This window comes from Sciurus vulgaris, assembly GCF_902686455.1.
Source record: "Sciurus vulgaris genome assembly, chromosome: 1".
NCBI lineage: Eukaryota > Metazoa > Chordata > Mammalia > Rodentia > Sciuridae > Sciurus > Sciurus vulgaris.
Genome location: NC_136461.1, coordinates 149,302,700 through 149,317,444, shown reverse-complemented (window position 1 = coordinate 149,317,444; position 14,745 = coordinate 149,302,700). Strand labels below are relative to the sequence as shown.

The 14,745-nt window shown below is 37.6% G+C and overlaps 1 protein-coding gene across 5 annotated transcripts in view; it reads right to left on the bottom strand.

Moving 5' to 3' along the window:
- The window catches only part of KCNB2 (potassium voltage-gated channel subfamily B member 2), a 389,084-nt gene that overhangs the window by 225,622 nt on the left and 148,717 nt on the right, over positions 1–14,745 (bottom strand). The window contains exon 1 of one of the 5 annotated variants that reach the window (XM_079133630.1): positions 7,469–8,704. The exons of the other annotated variants lie outside the window; for them this stretch is intronic. Within the exon in view, the coding sequence (XP_078989756.1) occupies positions 7,469–7,531 (63 nt within the window). The 5' untranslated portion in view covers positions 7,532–8,704. Of the gene's footprint in view, positions 1–7,468; positions 8,705–14,745 lie in introns of those variants that run through there. 5 annotated transcript variants of the gene reach the window in all.

The following is a 14,745-nucleotide window of genomic DNA, read 5'->3' as shown; positions in this document are numbered from 1 at the left end:
TATTTTACTCTTTATATTCTATCTGATAAATTCTGATGGATGCAGTTGGTAGATGGGGGATGGTTCCCATGTATAAAGTCTAGTGACGGTAACCAGGTGGGACTTAAACAATATTGGAAAGGCTGGATGCAACAGAAAGGGGCCATCTAATGAAACGTGTTCCAGGGATACTAAATCTTAACTTAAATCACCTTACTGGTAAACAGTTCAAGGTTCAGTCTACACAGATGATTAGGTAAAAAATAAAACAAAGTGAAGCAAAGATGTCACAGGAACTTACTCATGTAGAAAGAAAGGATCCTTCTGAGATTGAAACTGCTTTTGGTTTTATTCCCTCTCATGTCTTTATATTTAAAGTCTGCTATTATTTAAACATGTTCTCCAAAAATTCATGTGTTGGAAACTTAATTTCCCAAATCATATGTTGATAATATTTAGAGATGGATCTTTTAGGAGATAATTAGGGTTAGATTTGGTCAGGGGGGTGATGAAATTAGTGACTTCAAAAGAAAAGGAAGAGAGACTAGAATTGGCATGCCTACTCCCTTGCCATGAGATGTCTCCTGCTATTCATGACACAGCAGAAAGTTCTCACCAGATGCCAGCACCTGGTGAGGACCTTTACTGTAAGAAATCAATCTCTGTTCTTTACAAATTATCCAATCTCAAGTATTCTGCTCTGGTAACACAGAATGGATCAAGAGTCCCTGCCAGATTCATCATCTTAGGAGATATCACTCAAAAGAGTAACTCTTAATTATCTTGAAGCCTACTCAGTATCTTGGGTTCTGGGTAGGAGAAAGCTTCTGAAGACTGAGACCCTTTCAGGGACACAGTGCTTATTCTATTTCTGCCCCAAGTCTAGCACTGGTTTATTGTTTTATAAACACACAAATGTGCCAGCTTTTTCTGATACTCTCTGAGAGAGAGAGGGAGAGAGAGAGCTATAATTGTTGTGCCATTTGGCAATTCCTTTCAGCATGCATACCCTTAGCAAATCTTTAGGGGAATAATACCAACTGTTAGTTGTTTAGAGAAATTTGCTCGCTCTTCTAAACTCCAGTTTCCCCATCTACAAGATGGGAACACTCATGCAATTCATTAAATGAGATAAAATTAAGCTAAAATAGTCTATAATTAAGAAAGAGCCCAATGTTAGTGGTCATTACTTTCACTTCACTTTGGTAGTGCCCTACAACCTCTATATAAAAGGTTACTTGTTCAATAAATGTCATTGACTAAATGACTGATAAAGTAATTTGGACCTGACCTCTCTCAATTAACTCTAGTAGCACAGGTCTGTTTTTCACGGTCACTGACATTATCCAAGAATGGATTTTTGAGCTGTGAGGTTTACATGGGGGATGATTACCCTCTGGCAGCCACACAATGAGAATTCAAATAGAGATATCAATCTTTGGTCTAGCTCTAGAAACTTCATCTACTGTTTTTAAATTCGTAAGCATAGAATCAAAGGCAATATCTGATTGAGACTGATATTAACAGGATAATGCTTGAGAACATTATTTACTCTTCACAAATGATATGCCCTTCAATCAAATGCTTCTTCCCCGGTCACACACCATTATCATAGGTTGTTTCCAGGGGCATTCAGTGATGTCATACTTCTTATCTTACAAATACAATCATAAACAAATTTAACCATTTGTTATGGTGGCTTTTGGTGGGGCTATCCTTTGTATACCAGAGCATGACCCAGATTCTCCCTTACCCTGACCTCAGCATAGAAGCCCTTCTCCTTTCAGATATGGGAAGCTTTGGCAACCAGCATCTCTCAGCTAAAACCCTCTTTAGCGGTTGGCTAAGGGTCCAGAGAGCCACTCTGCTCAAGATCATGGGGCAGCATGAAACCAGGAACTGGTCAGTGTTGAAGTATAAAGGTCTAGTTCCCTAACTGCTGACAACTGTGAAGGGTCACTCCAAAGCATGGTGTGGGGCTAGCTGAGTCCATGCCTGTAAAGTTGCAGTTCAACTTTTTCCTGCCGAATCTCTCTCTCCACATCCTCTGTATTCTTCCACACATGGTGAGCCAGGGGATCTTCCTAATAAGTTACTGGCTGCCAATCTCCATCCCTGAGATGCTCCCCAGGAACAGGACCCTGACACCATTATCTCATGATAGTAGGGAGAATTTGTAATGTTCTAGTGTAGAATGATGGTTAAGCTCCTGCCTCCCCAAAGTACCATGACTAGGTTTCAAATTGTGCACCCGGGGAAAGAAAAGGCCTTTAATTTCCATGTGCTCCTCTTGGGGGCCTTCTGATTAAAAGTTTATTGATATTTACATAAGAGCTTGCTGTTGTTGTTCCAGCAAGATGAGAAACAAATCTGGAAACTTCCTTGGTAGATCTGCACTGAGAAATTGGTCCCTTGATGCTCCTTGTCAACCAGAGATGAGACCAGGTCACTGTGCACAAGGACGGTCCACATGTGGTACACAGAAGGCCAATGGCACAGTACAGCTCTGGAGAACAGATCTCTGAGAAACCTGTTTCCCAATATTTTTCTCTAAAATCTGGTGAGGCAGCCACTTCCTAAGCTTCTTCTCAGATATAACAAAAGCTCCCTGCCAGGGCTCTGTCCACCCGGCTGAAGTGGCCTCCCGTAAACAGAACATGACATTTAACAGCACAAGCTCACTATTTTTCTAGCAGATTCCTGGCAGAAGTTGGCTTTTGAATTAAATGAATGGCACATCATGGTTCAATTTCTCCACATCATTTCTTTCCTTCCAAGAGTGGCAGGCCAGGACAGCAAGGGCCTGATAAGGTCAGCCCTCACTTCCTCTCTGATGCACAGGGAGTCCGAGGTTTCTGATCAGCTGCTAGCAAAGTAATTGACTGCATGTCCTATTTTCCAGCCTCTGGGGGAGAAAACACAAAATGAAAACAAAACCAGACCTCTGGCTGAGACAAAACTGCAACCAGGCCACATATAGAGCTGTTCATAACTCTGGAATTCCGAGAATAGGGACAGGTAGTTTGTTTATTGAGGATGTACATTTCTTCCTTGCTGAGGAACTCCTATCTGTCTTGGTCTCAGTGGGGAGTTCTCTGGAAGAGGACAAGCTGGAGGATGGGGAGGAAACTGAGTTAGCTGGAAAGGAGAGCAGTGCCAAGTGAAAAGGAGTTGACACAAAATTCCAACACAGAGAAGTTAACTTATGTATTGGGCATGTGCATCCACTGGTGAGATCATGTTCTGAAACAGGGGCTGCAGTGGTGTTTTGACCTCATTATCAGTGACAAAGGTGAAGAGGAAAGTTTACTTTAATGCTTTGTGCTTTGTCAGATACATTGTTGAAAACTTAAAAATGCAAAGTACTAAAACTGAAACAAAGAAAATTAAAATCACCTGTGACGTACCTTCCAGCGTTAAGCATTGTTACTATTTCAGCTCAGATGTAGGATTATGTCTATTCTACTTTATACTATAATACCTACTGTATAAGAAAGAATATACTGCTTTGTAGAAGAAAGAATAAACTGCTTTGTTAGTTTTTTTCCCACTTAAATTATGGTGTATCTACATCATTTTAAATAGTTACTTAGTTTTTCCTCTAATGTATGTTCCATAATTATTTGACCAATCCCCTATTAGACATTCAGGTGTTTCCTATTTTGGGCTATGATACCCACCCTCAATTAATGACCTTGTAGCTCAATCTCTGAACACATGTTCATGATTATTTTCTTAGGATAAAATCTTAGAAATAGCATTGAAAGGGTTTCTGCCTCCTCTGTCCTAACCTCTTTCCCAGTCTAGAAAGTAGGAAAAACTGAAAGTAGACGAAAGTTAGAAAGAATCTACATAAAAGGACAGGTGTAATGCAAAATACTCTAGTTTATTCTATGCAATATCAAGTTGCTGTGGGGTGCAGGGCAGTGGGGATGCTAAAAGTAGGTGTTACTAATAGACACCTTGATACCTAACTGACTTCCACGCTGAGACATGCCTGCTTTTATGCAACTGGTTAATTTCCTAAACACTGAATGTAAATAAAATGATTGGAATAATTTTTAATGTGCAATTATCAATACCTGTTCCAGAATACAGTTCAGTTTTTATTTGAAATGTGTGAGAGAAAAGATTCTCAAACCTTCAGGTGCATCAAAATCACCAGGAGGGCTTGCGCTTTGCTGAGCCCCACCTGGGAGTATGGGAAACAGACAGTCTGGGATGGGTCTGAGCATTTGCATTAACAATTGCCAGGTGATGCTGATGGTATATGAACCACACTTTGAAAATACAGTTTAAGAAGAACTTATTTAAAGGACCTGCAGTATATACTTGGTTTTATTCAAATGCTGCCTGTGTTAGAAAAAAAAAGTCAGTTCTTATGTCAATAATTGCTTCCCAAATTACCTGTTGATAAATTTTAATTTTATAAAATTGGATTGGATTTTCTGAACTAGTAGGCCCTATTTCTAATGTAAATCCAATTTCTAGGTGGTGATAACTCCCTAGGTAAAGTCTTGGCTGACTAGCAAGTGCCGGATATTTACTGGAGAATTGGGTGCTGAAAAGACACAGATAGTATCTAAGGTAAAAGTAAAATATGAATGATGATGATGATAGCTGACCTTTGCTGTGTTTACCATGAATGGGACTTGCACAAGCATTTCACGAGTCTTAACTCATTTGATGTGCACTGCAATTGGAGGAGAAGGCTCCTAACCCAGTTTTTCTTTTTATTTTTTCTGCCTAAGATGAGGAGGTCAAGGCATCTTTCATATGCTATGGTGAATGAATTGTTTAGTTATTTGCTGTGGCTATCTGTTTACTTTGAAAACAGACCTTGAAACACTTCCAGTAATGGCAAAAGACAGTGTAATAAGCTTCAACAATAAGGCAGCAGTGAAGCTTACATCGATTATATACTAATTTGCTAAGATCAATACTTTTTAGTCTTGCATATGAATTACTGGGTGATATAAAGCCACAAAGTTTCTTAGAATGATATCCCCATTTTAGATGTATCTAGGAAAGATTTTTTAAAAAGATTAATTACACAAAATCTTCATTTCTTTTCACTTGCTTTTCCCATAGATACATTAATAAAATGAAAAATAAACCTTTCTTTATAGAGGAAAAAGTTAAGTGATGAAAAGAAAGGAATTTATCAAACAGTAAATTTAGCATGCCCATGATTCATAAAGGTCCCTTAAGTTAGACGATTTATACAGAAAACTTTTTCTTATACAATAAGTAGAATCAAAGATCAGAAGAGGGCTGTTCTTTGGTTCCTGGCTCCCGATTCCCTCATGCTGCTCTCTCTGTCCACTGGTCCTCTCATTGTGTCTTTATGGTTCAAATCATACTTGAACTTGAAGGCTCAATAAGGTGCTCATTCTCTAAGTCTGGGATGTTTAACCCAGAGTCTAGACACATGAACACATTGATGCCCACAGGCCCACACATGTACATCTTCAGTGACTCGGTGAACTCTTTGGATACATGTATGTGTATAATGGAAGACATGTTTTCCTGGAGAAAGATCTATAACTTTATTAGGTTCTCCAAGAGATTCACAGTTTCCTTAACTCCCCAAACTGAAATCATCTTTTTCCTGTGAATTATCCTATAATTGTACAACTCTCATGACCCTTAGCACACCCATCCTACTCATTTCTGTTTTCTCTCCTTGCTAGATTATAAACCCCTTCAGGGCAGGATCCATTTCTGATTCACCCTTGGCCTCTTGCCAAGCACTTAGTACAGAGAAAGCACTTAATAAATATTTATTGAAGGAAGGAAAGAATAAAGAATGGGCAGCAGGGAGGGAAACTTCAAAAACTATTAGATTTATCCCCGAGTCTCCTGACAAGGTTACGCCAAACTACCTCCAATGGATGACTCTGCAAGTGCCAGATACTAAATCACTTTAGAAAAATCAGTTTCTCAGTGCGGTTCACTGGCTACAGCCTAGGACTGTGTTTTGATTCAATCTACACTCCATCTCTGTCTCTAATTTGATGTGTCACCTTGTAAGGCTAATACTTAATTTGCAAAAGGCCTTAGAAAATACTAAACAGACACAAAAAGTATCAAGTAATTAGGATGAAAAAAACTGCTGGAATGATTTAGCTATGTTAAATGATGACCAAAATTTGTTCATTGATTCATTCATGAATTATGAATATAGTGATATGTCAAAAATCAGCTCCAGGAAATACACTGGATGAATCAAATTACACAACATTAGAAAGATCATGCTATTAAAAAAAAGAGTATTTGGTATGTTTTTGTTTAGTTTGCTGATTGTTCTGGCATTGTTGCCTAAAGGAAACTCTCCTCTCTATGTAAGATCACTGCACGAGTGAGTTAACAGAGACATCTAATACAGATTAAGAAGGCTTCCATTTTCAAAACCACTCATTTTGCTGCATGTGTGGTTTGGTGGTACAGCATTTGCCCAGCATCTAGGAGGCCCTGGTTCAATCCCCAGCATGCAAAAAATCAAAACTAAACAAACAAAAAAGAGTTCTTATTTTGTTAAGTTACTTAACATTTTAAAATGTCATTTTTGTTCACATTTACCATAGTCACATAAACATGTGAACCCTCAAATATTCCCTCTGAACAGGGAACAGATGAGGATATGAAGGTTTATAAAGTTAGATCTTTGTAAAATTTTATAAAGTTTCGATTTAATAAACTTAATGCCACATAGTTAACTTAATTTTGATAAGTATTTGGGCATCTTTGTTTTCAGGGAAAAGCATCAATCATTTTAAAATCCTGAAACATAGGTTTCAATAGAATAGACAAATAGAATATTAATTGATTGCTTTTTTTTTTTTTTTTTTTTTTTTTTTTTGCTGTGCTGAGGGTGGAACCCAGGGCCTCAAGCAAGCTAAGTAAACCCCCTAACATTAAGTCACACCCCCATCCGTTAATTTATTCTGTTTCAAAAAACTGTATTTTTGCCATTTAATGAGAAAAAAGACAACCACACAAATGCTATGAAACTTCCTATTGAAAACAGCCACTTCTACTTATTGGGTTGGTCCAGACTGATTTCATAGATAATGTATTGTGTCCAATATTTGAAAAAATACATTCAGCAATGACTTCTACTAATGAATTAGCATCTAATATCCACATTTTGCTATATCTGGCAAGATCTGAGAACACTTTCTTTAAATGTCTGTGTCTACACAGAAGTCTCCATCTTTTAGAACATTCTGATCAAGTTTTTCCATGCACATTTAAAAAATTGTTATTTAAAAACTGTTGCTACATGATGGATTTATTTTGGGCTTTTAGAATGATTGCTTAAGGCAGGTTCCTCTTTAAAATGCAGAAATACACAAATGGAACAAATCCATACCATATATAATTTTTGATATTTCTGAATACTGGGGAGGGCTTCCAATGTGAAGACAAAAGGAAACAGATATATTTGTGACTGAACAGATGTGGCATGTCACACATGCAAACTCACCGATTTGACTCTAAAAGCCAGTCTTCTTCCCATCCACCTTATGCAAAATAAAGGGCTTTGCATGCCTGCAAGGGGATATGTTAAGAAATGACCTTTGCAGAACAAACAAACAACAATTAAATTAGGATTAAAGTACTTTCATATCCCTTAATGGTTCATAATTTAGTTATAATTAATTATTGCTCTGCCTCTTGTGAGGACAATGGATGACATAAAATGCACACATTTAATATTAATTTTTCAATTTTCTTCCCAGTGTCATATATCATTTGATCCTCAGAATAAACATTTTATAGTAAGTTGAATAATAATAAATTTGAATGCATTTGCCTGTTATTTGAGAAAGGTTTGGCTAGAATGCTGAAGTATAAACCACAGTTATTTTATTAGGGGGAAATTCAGATTTAGGACAATTTGCTGGTTTTTAGGTGAGCAGAATTGATATTTCTTGTATGCACAGGATGATAGACACAAGCGACATTCTTATTCTCTGTCTCTCCTGGCTCTCTCTCTCTCTGTTTCCTTCCTTCTTTTCTTTTCTTTTTTTTTTTTTTCTCTCTAGGTACATTCAGTCCACACTGAAACCCTGCAACTATTGAGAGCAGACTTTCACAGATAAGGTTAAGCTGGCTAAATTTTAAGTCATTCTGAGAATAATTCTAGAATATTATGAACTGCCTATGTAATTCTGAGGCTGGGACCAATTCGAGGCCAAATGAGTGACATCTTGTACAGGGAGTTGTTGCTTTTTTTAGAATGTAGAGCTTGCTCTCTCCCTGGCTTCAGGGTGGACGTGCAGGTTGACAGACATAGGATTTATTTGCTCCCTGTGTGACATGGTCTCTCACCATGTCTCGGAGAAACTTACACAAGGACACAAGAAGGACAAAGCTTCACATAAGCAGGTGTACTCTCAGACACAACAAAGTGTCACAGCAATGCTTTTGCAAAAGGACATTCAGGTGCCAAAGGAATGGCCTCTACTTTGTGCAGAGAAGAGAGACAATCAGGTAAAAAAGTGCTGTGGGAAGTCCATCCTCCCCACCTCACCCACCTTTCCCCTGTGACCCCAGATAGACAAACATCACCAACCATGTCCGGTTATAACTGAAAATGAGACAGCTGCCAGGAGGAGGAGGAAATACAAAGTGTATTCCGTTGTTCTTCATTTGTTCAAATTAGACAAGACAGCTCATACTGGTGACCAAAAGAGGCTGTCGGATGCTAATGATATCATACATTCTATTTTTCATTACCAAAAGCAAGTTACAGCTGGTGTGGTGGTACGCTCCTGTAATCCCCAGTGAATTGGGGAGCTGAAGCAGGAGGATTGCAAGTTTGAGGACAGCCTCAGTAACTTAGCAAGACCCTGTCTCAAAATAAAAAAATAAAAAGGGTTGGGGAGGTAGCTTAGTGATAAAACGCCCCTGGATCAATGTCAATACCCAGAATACCCCTCAAAAAATCAAGTTACACAATTTCAACAATAGGAAAAAGTTTACAACAAAACAATGCAAAACTCATGGGAGTCCCACCACCAGCACTATGACTTATGCTTTGTTCCTCGTTCGCACTTTAAAAAATAAAGATCCTAAATTAGGAAAGACGTTAATATATTTTAAAATCTATTGAATAATAAAATATATTCAGTACTAATGATCGTCAAGGTAGAAATTAAAACCAGTAAATAGGGAATACAACTTTGGAAGTAGAGCTGTTTCATATAGTTTGTGAAATTACATATGTGAGATATGAGATTAGATGACATTAAGGAAGGGGAGCCCTTTTGTAGGGTACAAGTCGAGAATTCAAGGTCTAAATATCTGTTTAACTCAAAATTTAATACTCAGATTTGGCATAATATTAGACAGAGACATTACAGATCATTGGGGGTGAAGAGCGTTCGCACTAGCTTTTACACGTAATAACTATTTTCTTAGGTGAGACATGGAAACCTGCCCATTCTTCCCACAGCCAAGTGTCTCTAGATGGGCATGGCAGTGTATTTAAGATATCTGTTGTAAAGGGTGTACTTCTCTGTTCCACCTCCAATTCTTCACAGATACTTTTATTAAATACAATTAGAAGTTAATAGAAAAATGATTTAAAAACCCAAAGATGTGCGAACTATTAGCTCTCAGTTTTCATAATTAGGTTCATCAGACAAGGTCAAACTGCTATCTATAAATGCTTACTCTCCATTTCTGTATTTATGTCCTCATGGGCCAATAGCAATCAATCAACTTTAAGTAGCACTGGAATAGACAGTTAGGTATCTTTAATCCCTTCATAGGGAAATACTGAAATTATTGAAGGAAAAAGGCAGGGATAGAAAGGAAATAGAACCAGGCATGCAAATATTCATGGGAGGACGATGACATCATACCAATGAAGCCACCACTGAAGCTCCCTGAGGATCAACTTTGGAAAGTCAAAAAGCTTCTAGGCTCTCAGTGAGAATCACTGGGCTTGAAAATTTTGAGGATATCAAATGATTAGTGAACTGCTGTACCTGTAGCTCAATGTGTAATTAACCTGTGGCACCTGCAGAGGTTGAATATTATTACAGCAAACAGATTAGCTCTTTAAGCATGAATAAAAACTACCAGTTACGTTCACTAAAATAATTATAAGGCTTACAACTTCGGAGGTTTCAGGATCTAAAACAAATTATAAACTAGAAGGAGCTTCTCATTGCGTCCTGAAATGGCATAAGTTCCAGTCTGTAAGATTTTTCTTTTGACAGCAACTTCAGCATTGGCTGTTATGAGAAGACTTAAGTCAACTGATAATTTGTTCCAAACTGGCGATATGTGTCCTCATGGTTTTAAGACCTCATTTTTATTCTGTGAGGAAGTTAGGTGTTCTGGGAGGCATAGAGATGTCTGAGGCAAGAGTTCAAAGCAGAGTATTATAGGCAATGACAGGCACCAGGGAAGACAAAGCCTATGTTTTAAAACGTCAAGTTATATAAACACGTAATTCAAAAGGGAAATAGATTAACTGCCTCTTAGCCTGGGGGAGCTGAACCAGTCCATCCTCTGAAAATGGCCCAAGTCAACTTGACACTCAGCTCTGTCAGTGCAGCAAGTTCTTTTGTGGCAAATGGTTAAAAGTTCTATCAGAATCTGAAATTAGGCACTTCCAGAAATGACAGCCTAGCCAAGTAGGCCTTGGTAACTCTCCTGAAGAAGGTTGGAGCCTAGTAGGAATGGCAAACCAAGAATTACTGAAAGGGCCAAGTAGTATAGAAATGAGAACACTTATTTTTGGCTTTATCCCCTAAAAGAGGGATCCTTAACTGGTCTACAGGCACTGAGAAGATAGTTGATTTAATTGAGGACAGCTGATAATGATAGCAATCTTCTCTTCTGGGGAGAGAAGGAAATAATAATTATTCAATCATATGGTTGTTTTTATTGGGCAGCATTTGACAAGATCAAATCTACAGGAATCAAGATGTTTCGCTTAGGTCCTTTTCCACACAGCAAATGATTCATATAGGAGCAACTGACTTGACATTAAATTCTTCCAGCTTTCAGAGCTCAATGAATGGCAAGCTGGCTTCAGAAGGAAAAAAATTCTAGAACGTGCTACCACAATGACATAGATTTACAATGTTAAGAAACTGGACAATTTTTTTTTTTTCATGGCTAGAGCAAGCTTTAGTGCAGACTTGTTAATGTAATGAGTAATTTTAGGAAAAAGAATGATAATTTTGTTTTAAGGTCACAAATAAAAGAAGCTGGGTTACCTAGTCTGGTTACCAAATATAAAATAAAGCAGATTTCATAGGTGGTAATAGAAAGCCCAAGTCAGACTCTCAAGCAGAATTACTTTTAAATTCCAAAGTTTATAGCACCAGATAAGAAACAACACAAAAGCCCATCAACTAGTGGGTGATTAAACAAAATATGGAGCTGGGGTTGTGGCTCAGTGGTAGAGCGCTTGCCTAGCATGTGTGATGCACTGGGTTCAATACTCAGCACCACATATAAATAGGTAAAAATAAAGGTCCATTGATAATTAAAAACAATTTTTTTTAAATGTGGTTCAGTCATATAATGGAATTTAATTCAATAATAAAGGAATGAAGTACTGATACATGCTACAACATAAATAAGCTCAAAAATCTAAGTCATGTGAAATACCTCAAGCACAAAAGATCACATGCTATATTATCCCATTTATGTATATTTCCAGAAAAGGCAAATCTGGAGAGTCAGAAAGCAGATTAGTGGCTGTTTGGGGCTGGGGGTTGGGATGGAGAGAGACTACTAATGCTCATGAACTTTCTTTTGAGGGTGGTAAAAATATACTAAAATTAGGACATGGTCATGGTTGTACATTTCTGAAAACATACTAAAAATCATTGACATGTACACTTAAAATGGGTGCATATATGGTAGGTGAATTTCATTTCAATAAATGCCAAAAGTAAACACTGTCAAAGTTCAAGAATCAGCTCATGCTGAGAACAGCTCTTACCAAAATGTATTACATTTATTATATAAGTATTACATACAATGTGAAATGAGCAGAATAAGTTTTGGAGGACAGGAACTGTGTCTAAATAAGTTTCTCTCCATTTGCCAAGCACAGTGCTTATCACATAGCAATTGTTCAATACATTGAATGAAGGCATTTATTGATGAGTAATTATATAAATGAAATAAATTTTAAATCACCAAGTTTCTTTCTAGAACTTTATGTCTACATCTATCCATACGTCAATTTTTTCTCAAAATGTTAAGGTTATTTGTAAACATAATGTATCATAAATTTTAAAAAATGAATAAAATTTCTCCTTTAATTTTTCAACTGGTCTACAGGCACTGAGACCAGTAATTATGCCCTAAAGTATCTCATTCATTTACTTATTCCATTTTTATTCAAATATTAAGCACTTTGCTAAGCACTGAAATGCAAAGTAAAATAAGCTCTGTTCTCTGTTCTTGAGAAGTTTACAATATAGCAAAAAGAGAAGAAAATGGTAAAGAATTAGAGCAAAACATGGTGAATACTACAGAGAAGGCACATGTAAGGTACTATGTGTGTGGGTGGGGGAGATGGTTCTTTCAAGCCATGGTTCAATATGGTTCTTTCAGTGCTTACCAAGCCAAACCAAGAAAGGTAAGCATGAATTTGCTAAAGGATGGTTCACAGATGATGGACATTTCAGGTGAAGGAAGCCCAGGGAGGTGTGAAACAATGTGATGTACTTGAGGAAGCCAAATAGATTCTGGGGGCTACAGTGATGAGTGCATCTCAGAGCTCAAAAGGGAAGAAGGACAGAAAGTGTTTGTGTGTGTCTTTGGGGGCAGGTGCAAAAAATAGGTCAGAAAGTCAAGGATTTAAAAAAAAAATGTCTTGGGTTTTCGAACCTGAAAGTTATAGTACCCATGAAGGTTTCCAAGCTCTGAATGAAATCAGACAGGTATGTTACAAAGATGGTTCTATATCTGTGTGGGGGACGGACAGGATATACTTTTTATAGAAACTGCAAATATAGTTGCACTCTCAGTCACCTCTTAGGGCCCTTCTGCTCAGGTTACTTTGATTCCATCTCCAGTAACCAGGACTTCCTTCAGCCTCTGGCCTTCCCACTTTCTCTTACAGACTTTGGTCTATCCCACCTTCTGTAGCCCCGCCAGCTGCCCTGAATAGAAATCCCTGTATCTTCCACGACTGAGACAAATCTAGGTCCTAACAACAGCAACTTGTCAGGTACCCAGGGCAGGCCAGTTCTGGGCCCCTGAGAGATGGGATTCTGAGGTATTGTGTGTCTTATTTTAAAAGACATTCCAGTAGAAGTATATGGATCAACATCTCCATTTCCAACGCTGTTACACTGTTCTAGAGTATGATATTGCAAAAACATCACTGCTGAAGGTCAATGGAAGTTACTGAAATTTTTTTTTTTTTTTTTTTTTTTTTTTTTTTTTAGTTTGAAAGAACCAACTAACTTTAACTCTCTGGAACAATAGTTTGTGACCTTAGGCTTAATGGCACAATACTTGGATATGTTGTATTTTAATGTTTTTCTTGCTGTGCTTTTATTGTTTATGAGATCCATTGTTGCAGCTCCTCCTCTAACAACAAAATCACCCCAAGGCAGCATACTTGCTGGAAATGACAAAGAATAAATCTCCTTAGACAGCTTTCTCAACAATGGGGGAGAAAGATGACAGGGTAAGCTTGAAAACAGGCTACCCATGATATATGCATGAAATAAAATTACATTTTAGTGAAAAAAATTCTCTATTATTACTACACAGACCATCTAAAATTTTCCATTGGTTGATGACAACAGGGCTAAAAGTAAAAACACTAATTCTATTTCAAATAGTGCTCACAAAATCATGAGAAATAAAAACACTTGCATTGATTAGCAGTTTTTAAAAACTGCATTGTTTTCAGGAACAGATTTTCCAGTATGTTGCTATCAGGAACCATCAACATCAAAGAGCGAGATGAATCATAGTCATCCATTTCAAAGAGTTATGAAGACATTTTCAACTTCCTGTCAGTGAAAGAGATGCTTTTTATTATTCTCAGTAGCATTCCCAAGTGACTTCACACATAGCTTCCAAGGTAATTGATGCTTTGAGGTGAGCACTTGTGTGAAGCAGATTTCTCAAGGGAATTCTACAGGAATCGTGTAACCGTCTCATCGTCATTATTCTATGCCATCAAGCTTAGAAGACCATTGTCCTGGAGAGTAAAATAACTTTAAGATAGCTATTTAGGAGATACATTTAATTCTCAGTATCGATCTGGGTAAACATGATGTGGGTTTAATTCCGGAGTCTTAGGCCTCAGGGCTGTTTCTAGCCAAAATCACTTAGGATATGTAATTCTACCATTGTGTGACCACTCATAACCTTAGAACATTACTTTTCACCCAGTGACAAGAAATAATTTCTCAGTGAAAGTCAATGATATACTGTGTCTGAAGCTAGGTTTGCTTTTAGGTCGTTTACCATGTTGGCAAGATAATTCATTCACTGCCTTTTGCTGCTCTGTAGCTTTTCTTTCAAGTTTCTGAGATAAGAAATCTCCAGGAAAGAATTATTACACTCTGCTAACTTGGAGAAGCCCAGGCCAATCTGAGAAGACTAGTCTCAGACTAGAGCTACACTCCAAGAACAGTCTCATCCTGCAGACTCCATAGAAAGAATAGAGTATTTTTTTCTGTGTGAAAGGTCAAAGTCTTGACACAGCAATAAATTGAGAAATTTTGTGTTTCTAATGGGAAAAATATGATCTTACAGACA